The sequence below is a fragment of the Scardinius erythrophthalmus genome, assembly GCF_964197995.2.
Source record: "Scardinius erythrophthalmus genome assembly, chromosome: 4".
Taxonomy (NCBI): domain Eukaryota; kingdom Metazoa; phylum Chordata; class Actinopteri; order Cypriniformes; family Leuciscidae; genus Scardinius; species Scardinius erythrophthalmus.
The window spans coordinates 19,869,669-19,885,749 of NC_138224.1; the positions used below are offsets into that span (position 1 = coordinate 19,869,669).

Genomic DNA, 16,081 nt, shown 5'->3' on the forward strand with positions numbered 1-16,081 from the left:
ATGTGAGTGGCTCTTGCCCATGCAAATCTCTCCACCACAATGCTAGGGTGTTGTAGGTGGTTTCCGGGGTGTTTACATTTACGTTTTTGCTTTTGACAAACCCTTTTATCTAAAGCAACTTGAAATGCATTTAAGCATACAGTTCATGCCTTCCCTGGGAATCAAACCCATGATCTTGGTGTTGGCAATGCACACTACTCTTTGAGCTACAGGAAAGTTAAGGATGCAACAATTTATGCACTTTCAAATATTTTAGCATTACACCATTAAACTTCAAATTAACTAAATATTACATTAAGGAGCTTATGTTTTACCTGACAAACTTAAGTAATTTAAACATACAGTATTGTTACGATCTGGCTTTGTAGACACATCGCACGACGAAGGAGAATAAACACCACAGTCTTTATTAAATCCACTGACAGAAACACAAGAGTTAGCTGGAGAATTATATGAACACAACCACTTAAACATAGACAATGACCGAAAACAAACTGAACCAAACAGGAAGTATTTATATACATCTGGACGAGAAACATCTGGACGAGAAATAACTGATTAGTAACCATAGAGACTAACAGAAACGACAGGCAAAATGACGTTGATACACACATTTATATTTTAAGTAAGAGTGTCTCATTACTTCTGTATGTTTCAACACAATTAAATAAATAAATTGTATATACATTCAAAATCTATATTATTTTAGTTTTATATGGGTATTATTCCATATTAAAAAAGGTCTAATATTAAATATAATTTTACATATAGTTCCTTAATAAATATTTACATACACTACCATTCAAAGTTTGGTATAAACTTAATATTCTCTCTGAAATAAACTTATCTCTATCTCTGAAATAAAGAGATGGATTTAAGGCAGCAGTACAGATATAATAACAAGGTTCAACAATAACAAAATACGCAGGATTTCTCATTAATAACTCATGAACAGAACAACCATCAAACACACAGATGTGAACGGACCAAGAACTGAACACGTGGCTTAAGTACAAACTCAAACCAATCAAGGGAACAAGCAACAGGTGTGACTGATAATCAAACAATGAGCAAAGCAAAGAAACTCCAGAAACCAACAACGGAAACCAAACTAAACATAGATAAAACCCAGCCATAAACAGAAACAAACACAGAAGATAACCATAACAGCGACACATTTACGTATTTATTTATTTATCCTCATTTTGCGGCCTTGGCTCTTCTACTGTTTATTTGTGCAACATTTTTGAAAAAATTCTGTGTATATATTTGCTTTCCCTGTGCATTTGTCCTTTAGGAATCTCGCTGTTTTGATATTTTATAATAAATGAAAAATGTCATTTGTACATTGCAGTCAGGCTTTCAAATATTATCTGAAGGAATTGAGGAGGAAAGATAGGGAAGCAGGAACAGAGAAATGTCTTTTGGTTTCCATGAGGTAGAAAGACAAAAAGAGAAAGAGAGAGAAAGAGAAAGGGGCTGAGTGCCACTGGACATCAAAGCATGTATTCTGCTGAGGCCAGTTGGTTTTCATTACATCCTGTGCTAGAGAGAGCAAGGGTCCATGGAAAGTCTTGTGCTGTTTTGTATCCGTGTCAGCAGTTTCACTGAGAACAGAGAGATAAGCACCTTTACTCTCTTTCAGGAATACAGCTGTAGTTGAACTGAGAGCTGTCATCTACACAGCTACAAATCTTTTCTTTTCCACATAAAAGGAACTTCTCTTTACAACTAAAGCATGAATAAATCCACTTGTGCATTGATACTTTTACTTGTATTTCATGTCTTTGTCTTTATTTTAGCGCAGCACATAAAGGCAGCCTTTTGAGGCAGGTAATCTGTTATCCAAATGGGGCTTCATTCTAGAGCTCTTGCTATGCAATAGTTTCTCTCAATCTAACTTTAAAATGACAGAAAACTACAAAAATAAACCGAGGTTTCAAGGAGAATATCTCAAAGAATAGTAAGGGGATAAATAGTCTTTAATAAATAACTCAGAAGATCACTAAAGATACTTTGGAGATAAACAAACCACACAAACATGGGGGTTTACACGACACCCTTTTTCAAATAAAAACGGAAAACTTTTTGTGTTTCGGCCATTCATTTACACGACAGCGGCGTTTTGGGGGTCTGAAAAACACAAACTTTTAAAAACGGGTTTCAAAGTGCAAGTTTTTGTAAACGATACGTTGTCGTTTCCATGTAAACTACAAAAATGCAAATTTGTGAAAACTGTGACGTCATGCGCATGCGTATTACGTGTTCAGTCTATAGGCACGTAGTGTTTCTGTACAGAGTGACATCGCCATCTGCTGGCCTGGCATGAATAATAAAGCATTTTTAGTTGTTTTCGCAGATCCATGAGAACGGAAATCATTTTGACAACATTGTCGTCTGTTCATCTAAATTTTATACAAGTGATACTAATTGGTTAACAAGGTAACCAAGGGTAAGTTTACACAACAACGATATGCTTAAAACTGAGACATTTTTCCTTTGAGTTTTCCGCGTAAAGACGACACCATTGACAAAACGATCCCCATTTATACGGATCCGCGAAAACGACTAAAAACGCTGTATTCTGCTTCCAGGCCATTAGATGGCGATGAAACACTATAGACTGAACACGTAATATGCATGAGAATATGCAGAGATTCGCGTTTTTGTTGTTTACACAGAGACCGTTTTCAAAAACGTACACTTTGAAACTCGTTTTCAAAAGTATGCGTTTTCAGGCCCTCAAAATGCCGTTGTCGTGTAAACAAATGGCCAAAATGCATAAAAAGTTTTTAGTTGAAAATGGTGTCGTGTAAACAGCCCCTTAGAAGGGGAACACAAGAGCTAGACAGAAAGAAACAGAGAAACAGAAGAACGAGACAAGAATTAAACCGAACATAACCCCTGACAGTTAAACTGACAGTTTAATTTTGACTTTCAAAAACACATTGATCAACCTGAAAAAATACAATAATATTTATAAGCCATACTTATATTACTTTGGCTTTCTGTTTACACAATCATTATATGAAAAATTACATGAAAACTTTTGTTGAAAATGGTATAAAAAATTTTTTATAAACCCACACAAATCAACATAAAACATAAACTAGATTTAAAAAAAATCATTATCATCATTATTATTATTAATTGTCATATACAGTATTTTCTTTCAGTTGCTGTCTGCATACCTTCTCTATTCTCAGGAATCTCTCTATTCTCCTTTTATCCTTCAACGTATTATGGTAATAAATATGTTTAACTATGTAGCATACTCCGTACATAGTATCCAGATGATTTGTTGTCAGCTATTCTTTGTTCACTCACAGGTTTTATCGAGGCTTATTCCTTTCTAATGGTTTCATTAAATCAGAGGCCATATTTCCCTTTAAAAAGTCCTAATGTAGAGCCAGAGCTTTCTTACAATTCTGTCGGAGAAGGGAAAAACTCTTTTGTAGCCTGATTAGAAATGACAGGCAATTATCATCAAGCCCTGGGTGTAAGTATGGTGAATTGGAGCTCTGCTGTTTAGAGCCAGACGGCTCAAGGTTTAGAGCATGTGAGCAAATTGTTGTGTGTGTTTAGCTGTTTTGTGCCTTTGTTGGTCCGTATAGAGAGTGTGTGTATGTATGTGTTTCTGGCATGGACTTACAACTCGCCTTGTCTCTTTTCACTGTCTTTTTAGGGGAGTTGGAGAAACAACAGGGAGCCAAAACTCACTCCATCAAAAACAACGGGACTCAACTTGAGTTGAAGGGAAGACAAGGTTCTCCAGGTAATTTACAACAAACAACACTGACACACATTTATCTGCTGTATTTCTCATAATTTGCATTCAACATCTGTTCAGGTATTACCTAGCAGGATTCACAGTGTGTGCTATACATTTAAAATATCATCAAAACTCAAAAAAAAAAAAAAAAAAAGAGAGAGAGAGAAAACAAAAACAAAATTCAGTTCCAGACAATATTGTTCCCCCCAGGCATCACAGAGACCAGAAATATGCTGCTTTCTGAGATACCCTATTTTGGTGTAATTTTAAATCAGAATCAAATATATTCTCTGCAGATAAAGCTATCCCAGAAACCACTGCGATAAGATAGCGGATAAAATCATTAAATATGCATGAAGGATTAAATGAGCATACTAGCATTTCATCCCAAACTCAAAAGCATGAACAGAAATGAGCTCAGAAATTGAATATTTTACCCAATATTTGTGTGCACTGTTTGATATGCTTACAAGGCTTCATTAGCCTAGCAACTTGCTGACGGCAAACTCTTGTGCACACACTATTTGTTTGCTGTACAAAGTTGCTGTCTGTTTACAGTGTTTCAGATTAGTCACTTAAAAGTTCCATTAGTTAGCTTAATGCTTTAGACGCTAGCTTACTTAGACACAGGCCTGGCACCACGGAGGGACATTGCCCCCTCAGATCTGATTTGTGCCCCCTCAGTTTTAATTTGACCCCCACCTCCGAAACATGATCGATTTAACGATTTAACATGTATGATCACAACAGTGTGATTAGAAAATTCAGTGTGTCACGTGATCAACTGCAAAATTCAAATGTGTTTTCGCGCTCAACGCTTTTTATATCACAACCATTCAGGGTTTTCAGCCACATAATGTTTATTTTATGTTTCAGACATTTAAATACACATAAGTAGCAGCAAAAAAAAAAAAAAAAAATATATATATATATATATATAGTTTGTTAAATACACACTGAAGTCTATGAAAGCAGCAACAATAATCCTTTCAATAAAAATTTAACAAAGTGTGTTATTTATATCAGATACACATTGTGTTGGTAACTATAAAGTTCACTCTATTCTACATCCAGTTCTCCGGGCACTTACTTTTATGTATTTCGGGAGCAGTGGATGAATTGACGTGATGTAAATCTGACAGATCCGATTGAATTGCAGCGCAGTCTAACATGGCGGACGCCCATCGCACGTTACAGATCAACATGATCATTATAAAGAAGTTTGAACTACAAAACACATTCACTTACATGTTTTTGACTTCTGAATTATATCAGATAGTTCATTATATAATCAGAGCCCGTCTACTGAGAGCCTTGGCACTTCCTATTAGCCCCATTGTATCGATCTTGGTTGCAGTTCCATTAGAATTCCACTGGAGGTGATCGCAGGCGAGTGCAGACTGAATGGGAGTCTATGGGGCTAGACGGCTAAATGTGTCTCTTTCACCCGATTGCCGTTGAGAAATCTCAGATTTGATTGTAGGTTTTGCAAGTTCAACATGGGTTATAGGTCGAAAGTTGAATGAACGAGTACTTATGTCCTTTCGATTTCTTACAGGTTGAGTTGTTGTTGCCCATAACACGCTAGCATTCTGCTAATGAACGCTGATTGGTCAGTGAAGGACTGATTACGACCAGAGATAACGCTTGATGGCATCGTGGCATCCAAAGCGGGACCAGAAACAAACAAAACAAAAACTCTTCTAGCACGTGTGTTTACCTGTGTCAGCTGTGTTGTCGATGCCTCAAGAGAAAAGAAAGTGCAGAGCGCGAAAGCACCAAAGCGACTGAAGGATTGCCGTAAAGCAGTACGATGTGTATGAAGTCATTGACATTTTAAAAGACTTTTTAAAGTAAATAAGTGACTCTAAAAAATCTAACACCCAGCAATGTGTAATTTCTTTGCATCTCCTTTCGAATACAACATTCAAATTACTAGACAAAAAATTATATCCTGAGAAAAGTGGATTTTGATGGGTATTTCGCCATAGACCTCCATTCATTCTGCACTCGCCTGTGAGCGTCCAGCATGGACAGAGACGTGTTACTGCAGCCAGTCCAGAAACCGGAAGTAAGCAGAGAGTGCCAATTCTCTTCCTATTAGACATTCTCTGATATAATTCACAAGTTTGAGAATATTTTAAATAAAAAATGAAAACAAAATAAAAGCGATACATCTGTCAGCGCTATTGTGGAAGCGGTTCCTTCCTCCCCTCCGACATGCACCCCTGGAACGTGATTTTAACAGAGGGGGACCCAACTGAACAACCACCCCCCAAGATGGCGCCCTTAAGAATTATGAATGCCCCAGTTCGGCTCTGCCTAGACAGTAGATGAGGTAAAAGTGAGTTAGTTAGGTTATGGAACAGAGTTCGAGAGTTTTTTTGAGATGGAGACAGGATGATTACATGCATTCTACATCTGTGCTTATTTACTGTAAGCAATAGAGAGACAGTGTGATTTTGTCTTGGGTTGTATTATTGATGTGAGTTTCAATACAGTAGTGTATTGAAACCTAAAACTATGGAAGCTTGTTTCCGCCACAAAAAAAAAAAAAAAAAAAAAGATAATTGTGACTTTTTATCTCACAATTGCGAGTTTACATCTCGCAATTCTGACTTTATTTCTCAGAATTGGGAGATATAAAGTCAGAATTGTGTGATATAAAGTCAGAATTCTGAGATATAAAGTCAGAATTGCGAGATATAAAGTTTTTTTTTTACCTTAGAATAGTTTATATATCACAATTCACAAAACGACTTTATATCACGCAATTCTGACTTTATAACACGCAATTGCGACTTTATATCATGCAATTCTGACTTTATATCTCCCAATTGCGTGATATAAAGTCAGAATTCTGAGATATAAAGTCAGAATTGCGTGATATAAAGTCGCAATTGCGAGAAAAAAAGTCAGAATTCTGACTTTATAACACGTAATTCTGACTTTATTTCACGCAATTCTGACTTTATATCTCGCAATTCTGACTTTATAACATGCAATTGCGACTTTATTCTACGCAATTCTGACTTAATATCTCGCAATTCTGAGAAATAAAGTCAGAATTGCGAGATGTAAACTCGCAATTGTGAGATAAAAAGTCGCAATTATCTTTTTTTTTTTTGTGGCGAAAACAAGCTTCCATATAAAACACCTCTCAAAAGTCAAACAAAAATATAGTCTACTGAACCAGCCTCCAGATTTCAGTCCAGTAGACCCATGTTTGGATGAATCTAAAAAAACAAACAAAAAAAAAACACCAGGTATAATTCACTACAAAATCAACATAAAGAAATTATATTTCTCTTAATATTCTTGATTTGACTGCAATGACACTATTGGATGAGGACTGAACTGAGCTTGATGATGAGATCACTGTTTTCTGCAGAACTGCTCTATAGGTGAAATGAACAAATTTAATATTTGATGATCTTTTCAATGGAACTAATTCAACACTGAGCTGACTTCAAATGAGCAATTACACATTTTTCTTTTAGAGCTACCGTACAGCCGAAATTACTTGTTTGAATCATTGAATAATGTTCCTGTTATCACTGTAAAGCTGCTTTGAAGCAATCTATATTGTATAAAGCACTGTATAAATAAAGGTGACTTGATTTGACATAATATATATTAAAAAAAAAAATTTAAAAAGAGGCCTATTCTTGAGACAATGAAGTACTTTAATTTAAATAGAGATATTTAAATTGCAAAGTACTTAGAACTACTTGTAGTATTTGTTGCATTGATACTTATTTAAATCATTTTTGACTGTATTACAGTAATGAGAATCATAGTTTAGACGATTTAATAAGAATTCCAAAACAAAAACAAAAAACTCAACTAACAATTTATTAAATATAATAATTTGGGGCAGAATATATACTTAAGTGGCACATTGAACCACCACTGATAAATATAGCATTTGTTTGTTAAATTCATGCTGCTTTAAATTGTATTTTAACTAATTCAATCAACAATGTTGTTGTAGAATAGGGAAAAATATCCAGACGAACATTTTGTTGTAGTGATTAAACCTAATTCCAAGCATGTTTACTCAAACTATCATCTTGTACTGTATGTATCCAACCATTCCTTAATCTTTAGTCTGACCTGGATTTCTTTTCTCACAGGCAAACAGGAATTGAACACATCACAGAGCGGACACAATGCAGTAGAGGTAAGAGCTCAGTGTTCTCGCAGGTAAGTCTCTACAGACCCCTAGAAGCATCCGTCAAACAGCGTCAGTAGCTTACAGCGCATAGAACACATTAAGTTAGTGAACAGGAATTAACAAGCTACAACAGCCATATGTTCCTGCTGGAGTGAAAATGCAGTGTCCTCAACCAGACGACCTTCCACTTCCCCTCAAGCCAATCTAAACGTTATCGCCGCCAAACCCAAAATCATCAAAAGCCCCCTGGAGGTAAAACTCATCTGTGCACTGCTGCCCCCTCCTGTTAAATTAACACTGCAGTGTGGAGGAGACTTTCAAGAGCATTGCCAACAGAGGCACAGCTTTATTCAAGTATGAAGAAAATAGTACAGCAGATTCAAACTGTTCAGGAGAAAATGGAGAGTGTTTCAATGCAAGTTATGAAAGTTTTCCATCATTGTGGTAGCGCTTAGAAAGGGAGTGTTTTTTTTTTTTTTGTCAAAACTACGCAAACAGCATGACTACACTCACTCAGACATGACTATATGTCTGTTTTTTATTATATGGAAAAATCCAGCTGCGATAATTGTTAGTCTATGTACATACTGTAAGCTTGCTGTGCTGTGAGTGGTGTGTTTTTAAGTCACCATATTAAGTTTGAAAGTATTGAAACTCGAACGGCATCATATCAAGTTATTATTGATTAAACCTAAATAAAATAGTTTCTAAAATAGTTTTCTAAAAATAGTCTTAAAAATATACTTTTAAGATTGGAAGACTTCTTTTTCACAATTGACCGTTCGCAAAGACCCGCCCCCTTTAGTTACCGTTGCTATGTCCGACAAGCCATGCCGCTCTTACGCCACACATGTTCTCACGCAGTGAAAAATAGAGGACACTGACAACGAGCCAACAGACAGGAAAGACCAGGTTACTTTTGGTATGAAACAAAGTCTCAACTTTCAAATTTGGTCAATTAAAGAAATGTAAATAAATACCGTTTTGTGGCTCTTCAATGTGTTGTGACAGATCGCTGTATAGCGCCTCAGTTAAAGCTGTACGTGAACTGATCATCTCTTCCTTCTAGTTAATTTATAGCATCAAATAAACATGAATGAACATCAGAAGTAATGTTATTTCAACAGTGGAAATACGTCAATCAAACTCCCTGCGAAGGGTGAATTTGACGACATGTATTAAAGGAGAACTCCGGTCAATTTTAACATTGAGCTCATTTTTTTGTACATTTGGAGTGCTGTCAATACAGAGAACAACGACAAAAATCGGTGTTGCCTACACCGAGTTATTCTGCGCAAATACCTGTGTTTACATCCTGTTTTCGGTTGAAGTCCAAAGTAATCGATTGCTGAGTTCACGCGCGTGATCATAGGTAACTAAACCTATGCGCGTGAACTCGGCAATAGACTACTTTAGACTTCAACCGAAAACAGGATGTAAACACAGGTATTTGCGCTGGCTTAAATAACATCATTTTTATACATATCTTTCACATCTACTGCAGTCAGATTCACTCGTGTTCACTCAGAAGGAATCACTCACATTTTCTGTGCACTTGTAATGACACATCAAGGAGGTTAAGAGGCTAAAAGCAGGTTTAGTACTTGCCCTATTGAAGTCAACAGGGTGCAAATTTTAAAAATAGAATAACTCGGTGTAGGCAACACCGATTTTTGTCGTTTTTCTCTTTATTGACAGCACTCCAAATGTACAAAAAAATGAGCTCAATGTTAAAATTGACTGGAGTTCTCCTTTAAGGCTGTGACACTAATAGCGGCAAGGAAAGTACTAGCGGACAAAAAGCTGCGCTTGAACACACCAAAAGAAGAGAATTAAAAAGAACTAAAGGCGACTGTCAACTAGAACATGCGTTCTGTGCCTGCGTGTAAGTAAATATCTGTCTATATCAGCAGGTATCAATTCATCATTCAAAAAGGGAAACCGAAACTAGGACTGCAGATATACAAACTGTAAACAAAGCAGTCACTTACCATTTTGAATATCAATCATGCTCATGCTGATGGCTCATGCTGTTATGAAAATATTCGCACTTTTGAATGTTCAGTTAAGATGAGATTAAATTAGAACAGCCTTCTGTCTGTGTTGTCTTGACTTCTTTGCTCGCTTCTTTTCTCATGCACTCGTTCACTAAGATGAACAGCCAATCAGAGTTCTCTCTCAGACGGCCGCCGATTCAAAATGCTCAATCGGCCAAAAAAAAACCCAAAGGGGGTGCGGAACACACAGCAAAAATGGTGTGACCGTCGGCTTGGTGTATCAAGGGCTAAACAGATTCAGTTTTTATTCGCAAACTCACACTCAATGCTAACCAGGTAGTAGACATTCAACATTTCAAACAAGCCCCAGTTAACTCTAACATAAATCTTATGTAGCATCCTCTCTGCAAGGTTAAAGACACTGTAGCAGACAAACTCTGCATAAAATACATTACCCAGAGGGCCATGTGATTAGCATCTTTATTAGGCCGCTGTCGGTAGCCTAAAAGAGGCCTAGAAATAGGGTTTTGTACCACCAAGTGAGGCACTACCTACTTTTTTTATATTTAACATCAGAAATATATAGAGATTCCTTAGGAAAAAGTTCTCCGCACACAACCTTGCAGTTTTTGAGAAAAATCATGCTAAAGGTGCCCATTTTGAAGAAAAAAAAAGGGAAAACATAGGGAATTTTGCACTTTCAAACCTGTTTTATCATATAAACCCAAAAATGCAGAATTACCACTTGAAGTACAAAATAAACCAGTTTGAAAAGCATTTAATAATTAAAAAAAATTATTGCATCACAATAAGTGTATTGTGATTGTCAAAACATTTTAGTAACTAAACTAAATTTTATTAGGTTTAGTGACAACATGTTACAATGTTTACATGGTACAATTTCTGGTATTATTTCAATTCAATTCAATTATTGTGATTTGATTTAACGTTGAACATATTGAGCAAAAGAAAAAGTAGTCCCCCGTTTGTCGGAACGAAACTGAACGATACAGCTCACGTACAGCGGCCTAGATGTAGCACCATCTTTTGTGCACATGAGGGAACTCAAGGACACAATGGCAAACAAGCACTGGGCAAAGACCAGTAAATGAGATAGAGCAAACTGGCTGGTGACCTTTTTAGGAATAACAGTGTGTGGTCTAAATGGCAATGCATGTAGAATAATAATAAATAATAAAATGTAAAAAACGTCAAAAATATCTGTCACTGTTGAAATAGAAAGTTTGTATGTATGGGGTTGGGCGGGGGTAGTAAAAATGGTAAAAGCACATAACATAGTAAAAAAAAAAAGGTTTAAACACTTTATATTAAATTTCATTAACAAACATTATATAATGCTTAATATATATTCACAAAGTTAGAAATATATTACCATGCTTGTTAATGTTTACTAATGAACGTATAAAACATTACATGATTACAATATCATTATTTAATGTAAATTAAAATGCAGCAGACTTTAAGTATACCAATTTAGTGTGCCAACAGTACAATTGCAGGGTATTTATATTAAGCACATACATATGTACATTTATTTGTAGTATACTTAACATAAAATAAATGTATTTCAAATACATTTTGGTATATTTATTTTTAGGGTGAATTCAGGTCACTTTTTCCATTGAGATGACTGACCATAAAGATATTAAATTATTAGTAAATAATGAACAGTTTCAACTTTAGTGGGTTTAGTTGGGTACTGCAAAAACATGAACAAATAATTAATACATTATTTGTAAAAAAAAAAAAAAAAAAAAAAAAATACACACCACAACAAACAAAGACCAAATGCATGACCTTTACAGACTGTGGTTGAGTTAATGAATAATATATTATCATGAATAGTGTGTGAAGTGCCTATTTTTTATCAACATTTGAAAAGTGGATTAGGTAATATATTATGAACCAAAGTTTAATGAGATTTGTTAGCATTTTATCAGATGTAACCATCTGTTACTCATTATGTAACCTTTAATATGTTTATATAAACATTAACACGCACATTATCTAACAGCTTGAGTATATATTAACGAATGGTCCGTTAAGCATTTTGTAATGTTTGTTAATGATTTATCTTTGTAAAAACATCTGTCAAAATAATTTGTAGATTTAAAAAAAGTGCATGATCATATGAATTGAAAGCTTAATGGCATTTGTAAGCATTTCAGTTCACATTAAATAACGATCTGTTAATCATTATGTAATGTTCATTATGTAAAGTTCATTAGTAAACATTAACAAGCTCATTATCTCATATTTCTAGCTATGTGAATATATATTAACTAATGGTCTGTTAAGCATTATATAATGTTTGTTAATTATTTTATTTCTGAATGTTAATATAAAGTGTTACCGAAACAGATAACTCAAACACTCTCTTTACAAACAGGAAATATGAATAACAACTAGTCTTGGCATTTCAAGATTCTGATTCAACAAATCAGAAGGATCCTAAAGAAATTGCTTAAGAAAATATATATACCATTTTTGGTCACACTGGGGGTCCAATTCTCACTATTAACTACGACTCAATAAACTTTTTGGACCCTAAATTGAAGTGTTAACCAATTTTTTATTAGAATTACCAAAAATCAACAGCTACCATTAGATGTAACATATTAGTAGCCTGAACATGATCAGAGTGGCAGCGACTTCCTGTCTGGCACTGAAAACCCTCACCTTAATCATGCCACATGTAAATGTCAGCACCCCACGAACCCCTGAAGGGCACCGGCTGTCAGAACACATCGCAGGCAGTAGAGGGGTCAGAGGAAACGCCAGCCATATCCTGGAGGAGAGGGCGAAAGAGAGAAAGAGAAAGAGAAACAAGGTGTCCAACCACTATAGACTAGTTGAGCCACCTGCCAATTTACTCATGGTAGTACCGCCGTCACATTTAATAAAACATGCTCTAGCTGTTATGGATGGCAGTGATTGACACATGATAGCTGGACAGGTGGACTTGACCTGAAAAGTGCAGACAAAAATGGAAGCTGAAGTGTGTTGTAGGGTTGCTGAGCTTCAGCATAGTCACATTTATGCAGAATTCATTGTTATTTCATAAATTAGCAGCAGTTTGCAGTATGACACTTTTTTTTTTTTTTTTGCACTTTATGTATTCATGAAGTCAGATTTGGAATATGCAGATTTGAAAAAACAACAACATTTTAAATCCATTTAACTAAAATAATAATAATAAAAAATCATTTTTAATGTTTTAGTGCAAAACTAAGGCAGCCCTAACATTCTAAAACTAAAATACCAACACTATCTCACGACCAATTCGTACGAATTCGTACGATTTGTCTAAACCCCAGTGATGGGTAGGTTTAGGGGCGGGGTCAGGGGTAGGTGATTCGTACAAATTCATACGAATTAGACAATTTGTAAAATATCTACGATTTAGCAACAATCGTACAAATTCGTGAGAGTATGAATACGTACGAATTAGCCACCTCGTAAATTAAGTACGAATTGCCGTGAGATTGTGCTTGAAAATACCTAAAACTAGGTAAAACCTACGAAATCATCATACTAAAAACTTCTGTTCACCAACACAGTTTTTACCTCACCTGAAACCCCCCACACTCTCTGTTCTCAGACAAAGTGGTGCACTGCCAGTCAATTCGTGCCCTAACTCCAACAGTCAGGAAGATTGATTCACAAGATGAAGATGTACTCACTTTAGCCCTCAAGCTAAACCTTGAGAGCCACCATCTATCTTGAGACCAAGCTAGACTAACTCACTTTTTCACCTGTTCATCACTCCTCAAAGTCATCAATCCCAGACAATATCCCACAGACAATCGTGGAGACATTTCATTAGAGCCCAGGAGATGGTTAGAAAGAATGAGAGAGTTGTTTGCAAGTTCTGGCAAACTCTTGTTTAAGCCCCAAACCTTAAGTGTTAGAAATAGTGATGGCATGCGTTCAGATGTGTGTCGTCTGTAGTTGTCCAACTACACCCTTCCCATTGTTTAACCTGTCCCACCCTTTCTTGTCCCCCTTCTTCCCTGAATTGTTCTTCATTCTCTATTCCTAAAATGCTCAAGTGGTTTCCAAGGGAGACACAGGGGCCCTCAGTGTCCTCTTAATAACCACCACGCACCTTAGAGACACAAACACACGGCCCCCGAAACCCTCCACATCTGCATCCCCAATTCCAGCTTCCCACCCTCTGTCCGAGTTGCAAGACACCGAGCAAACCCCTTGTGCCACCCAACACTTTACGCATGTCTTTTGTGATGTGTGTTCACCGGAGGGCTGATGGCGGTAGAAGGAGAACAGTCTTATAACATATGATGCTATCTCTGACTGTTTTCTAAACTAGGTGTCAATTCACAACAGGCTTCAGACGTACCAGCTCAACACGGCACCGTCGAGCCCTGAGAGCGCCGCCCTTCTCAACCACCAGAGGGAGCTCTTCCAGCAGCCTCCATTGCAGCACGCCAGCCCCACACCCTCGCACTCCTACCAGCCCGTGGCACTGACCGAGATACGACCAGACACGCTCATCCAGTGCCAGCAAATCGTCAAGGTCATCGTCTTGGACAAAGGCGGTCACGGCCGCATGGAGGCGTTCCTCAGCCAGAGCCCCACTCATCACCAGCTCATCCAGTCTGTGCTCTCCACACCGGTGCGTTCACCCGACAGCGGAGGCAACCAGGGGGGGAACGACGGCTCACAACCTCCATTGCCTCCACCACCACCACCATATAACCACCCTCACCAGTATATACCCCCAGATCCCCGCCTTGCACTGCAGAGGACCCCAAGTGGCTCTCGTAGCCTAATGTAGAGTTAAAACCGACAAAACTGCAGGCGCACTTTTACAGTATTTATCTACATATGTATATATATGAAAGAAATATAATGAAAAAAGTTATCTATATACATATATTTAAGGTAACAGACATGAAGATATGAAGACTTTACTGACTTTGCAGATATGTGTAAACAACTAATAAGAAAATACGATTTACTTAATCGCGGTGTATTTTGAAACGTTATGTAGTTTTAAAAAATTTCTTAACGGTTTTCGTCTTTCTGGACACTCTCTGAGATTATATTGCTGAGTACTTGTCCTCGACAGGATTTCTCTGGTGCATTTTGTTATAGACAAAATGATTTCACGAAAGAAATGTGATACCCGACAACATTCGTTTCAATTCCACTGACACTTGCTTTTGTGTGGGAGCTGGTTTTAAGTGTAAAATCACCCTTTTGGCTTTTATTATCCTACTGATGTCTATTTAGTGTGTATGTGTGTGTATGCTTTTGACTGGAAAATGATGTGCGTGCCAAAACGAGGACACCCTCCACCGTGGACTTTTTGCACTCTTGAACGCTTAGGGCTAGAGAAAACATTTGTGTTATATCGATCATTTAGATTCCCTACAGGTATACAAACATTTGAAAAAAAATAAATAAATATATATATATATATAATATACATTTAAGCAGTACCATTTGCCACAAACTGTTTCTTCCCCCACTTATGTGGCTGATGTTGTATCCCTGTGAAATGTGATTTACTTCCTTATCACCTATCTTTGAAAATGTCTTTAATGTCACTTCTTTTAACTGATATATGTGTGTAAATTAAGAATGTAGAAAGTAATAAGGCTCTTTCACATGACTCGTACCATTGTTCCCAAGTGTGTTGAGGCTTGGGTCAAACGTTGGAACACGACTCTCAAAGTGAAGACAATTCCAACTTTGACCTAATTTTCTACTGATCTTTTGAAATACAATATAATTACCAGAAAATTTGCATGACTTATCATCACGTGAGCAGTGCCGATGCAACAAATGAAAACATGTTTTCAATATTCAAGGGGAATTCGCTAATGAATTGCACCCACCTTTTGCACCATTAATTTGCATGTTCTTGTTTTAGCACCTGATTTGCAAATCTTGGCACAAACATTGCCAAAAATCATATTAAATACATTATTTCGTCACAATCCCAGCGGACTACCACAATCTGGCATGCTTTACAAGGAAAGTACAGCATTGTTCCAGTGGACTGAATAAGTATAAATGGCCATTTATGACACACTTCTCCATTGTTTGATCATCATTTGATGCATTATAGATGCCATCCCTGACAGC

General features: G+C 36.7%; 1 protein-coding gene across 1 annotated transcript in view; it reads left to right on the forward strand.

Annotated features, from left to right (window-relative positions):
• The window catches only part of iqsec3a (IQ motif and Sec7 domain ArfGEF 3a), a gene marked incomplete at both ends in the record, with an annotated part of 148,042 nt that extends 133,277 nt beyond the window's left edge, over positions 1 to 14,765 (forward strand). The window contains 3 exons of the mRNA XM_081362751.1: positions 3,686 to 3,775; positions 7,909 to 7,955; positions 14,298 to 14,765. Coding sequence (XP_081218877.1) covers positions 3,686 to 3,775; positions 7,909 to 7,955; positions 14,298 to 14,765 — 605 coding nt within the window. The remainder of the gene's footprint in view (positions 1 to 3,685; positions 3,776 to 7,908; positions 7,956 to 14,297) is intronic.
• Positions 14,766 to 16,081: the final 1,316 nt, after the last annotated feature.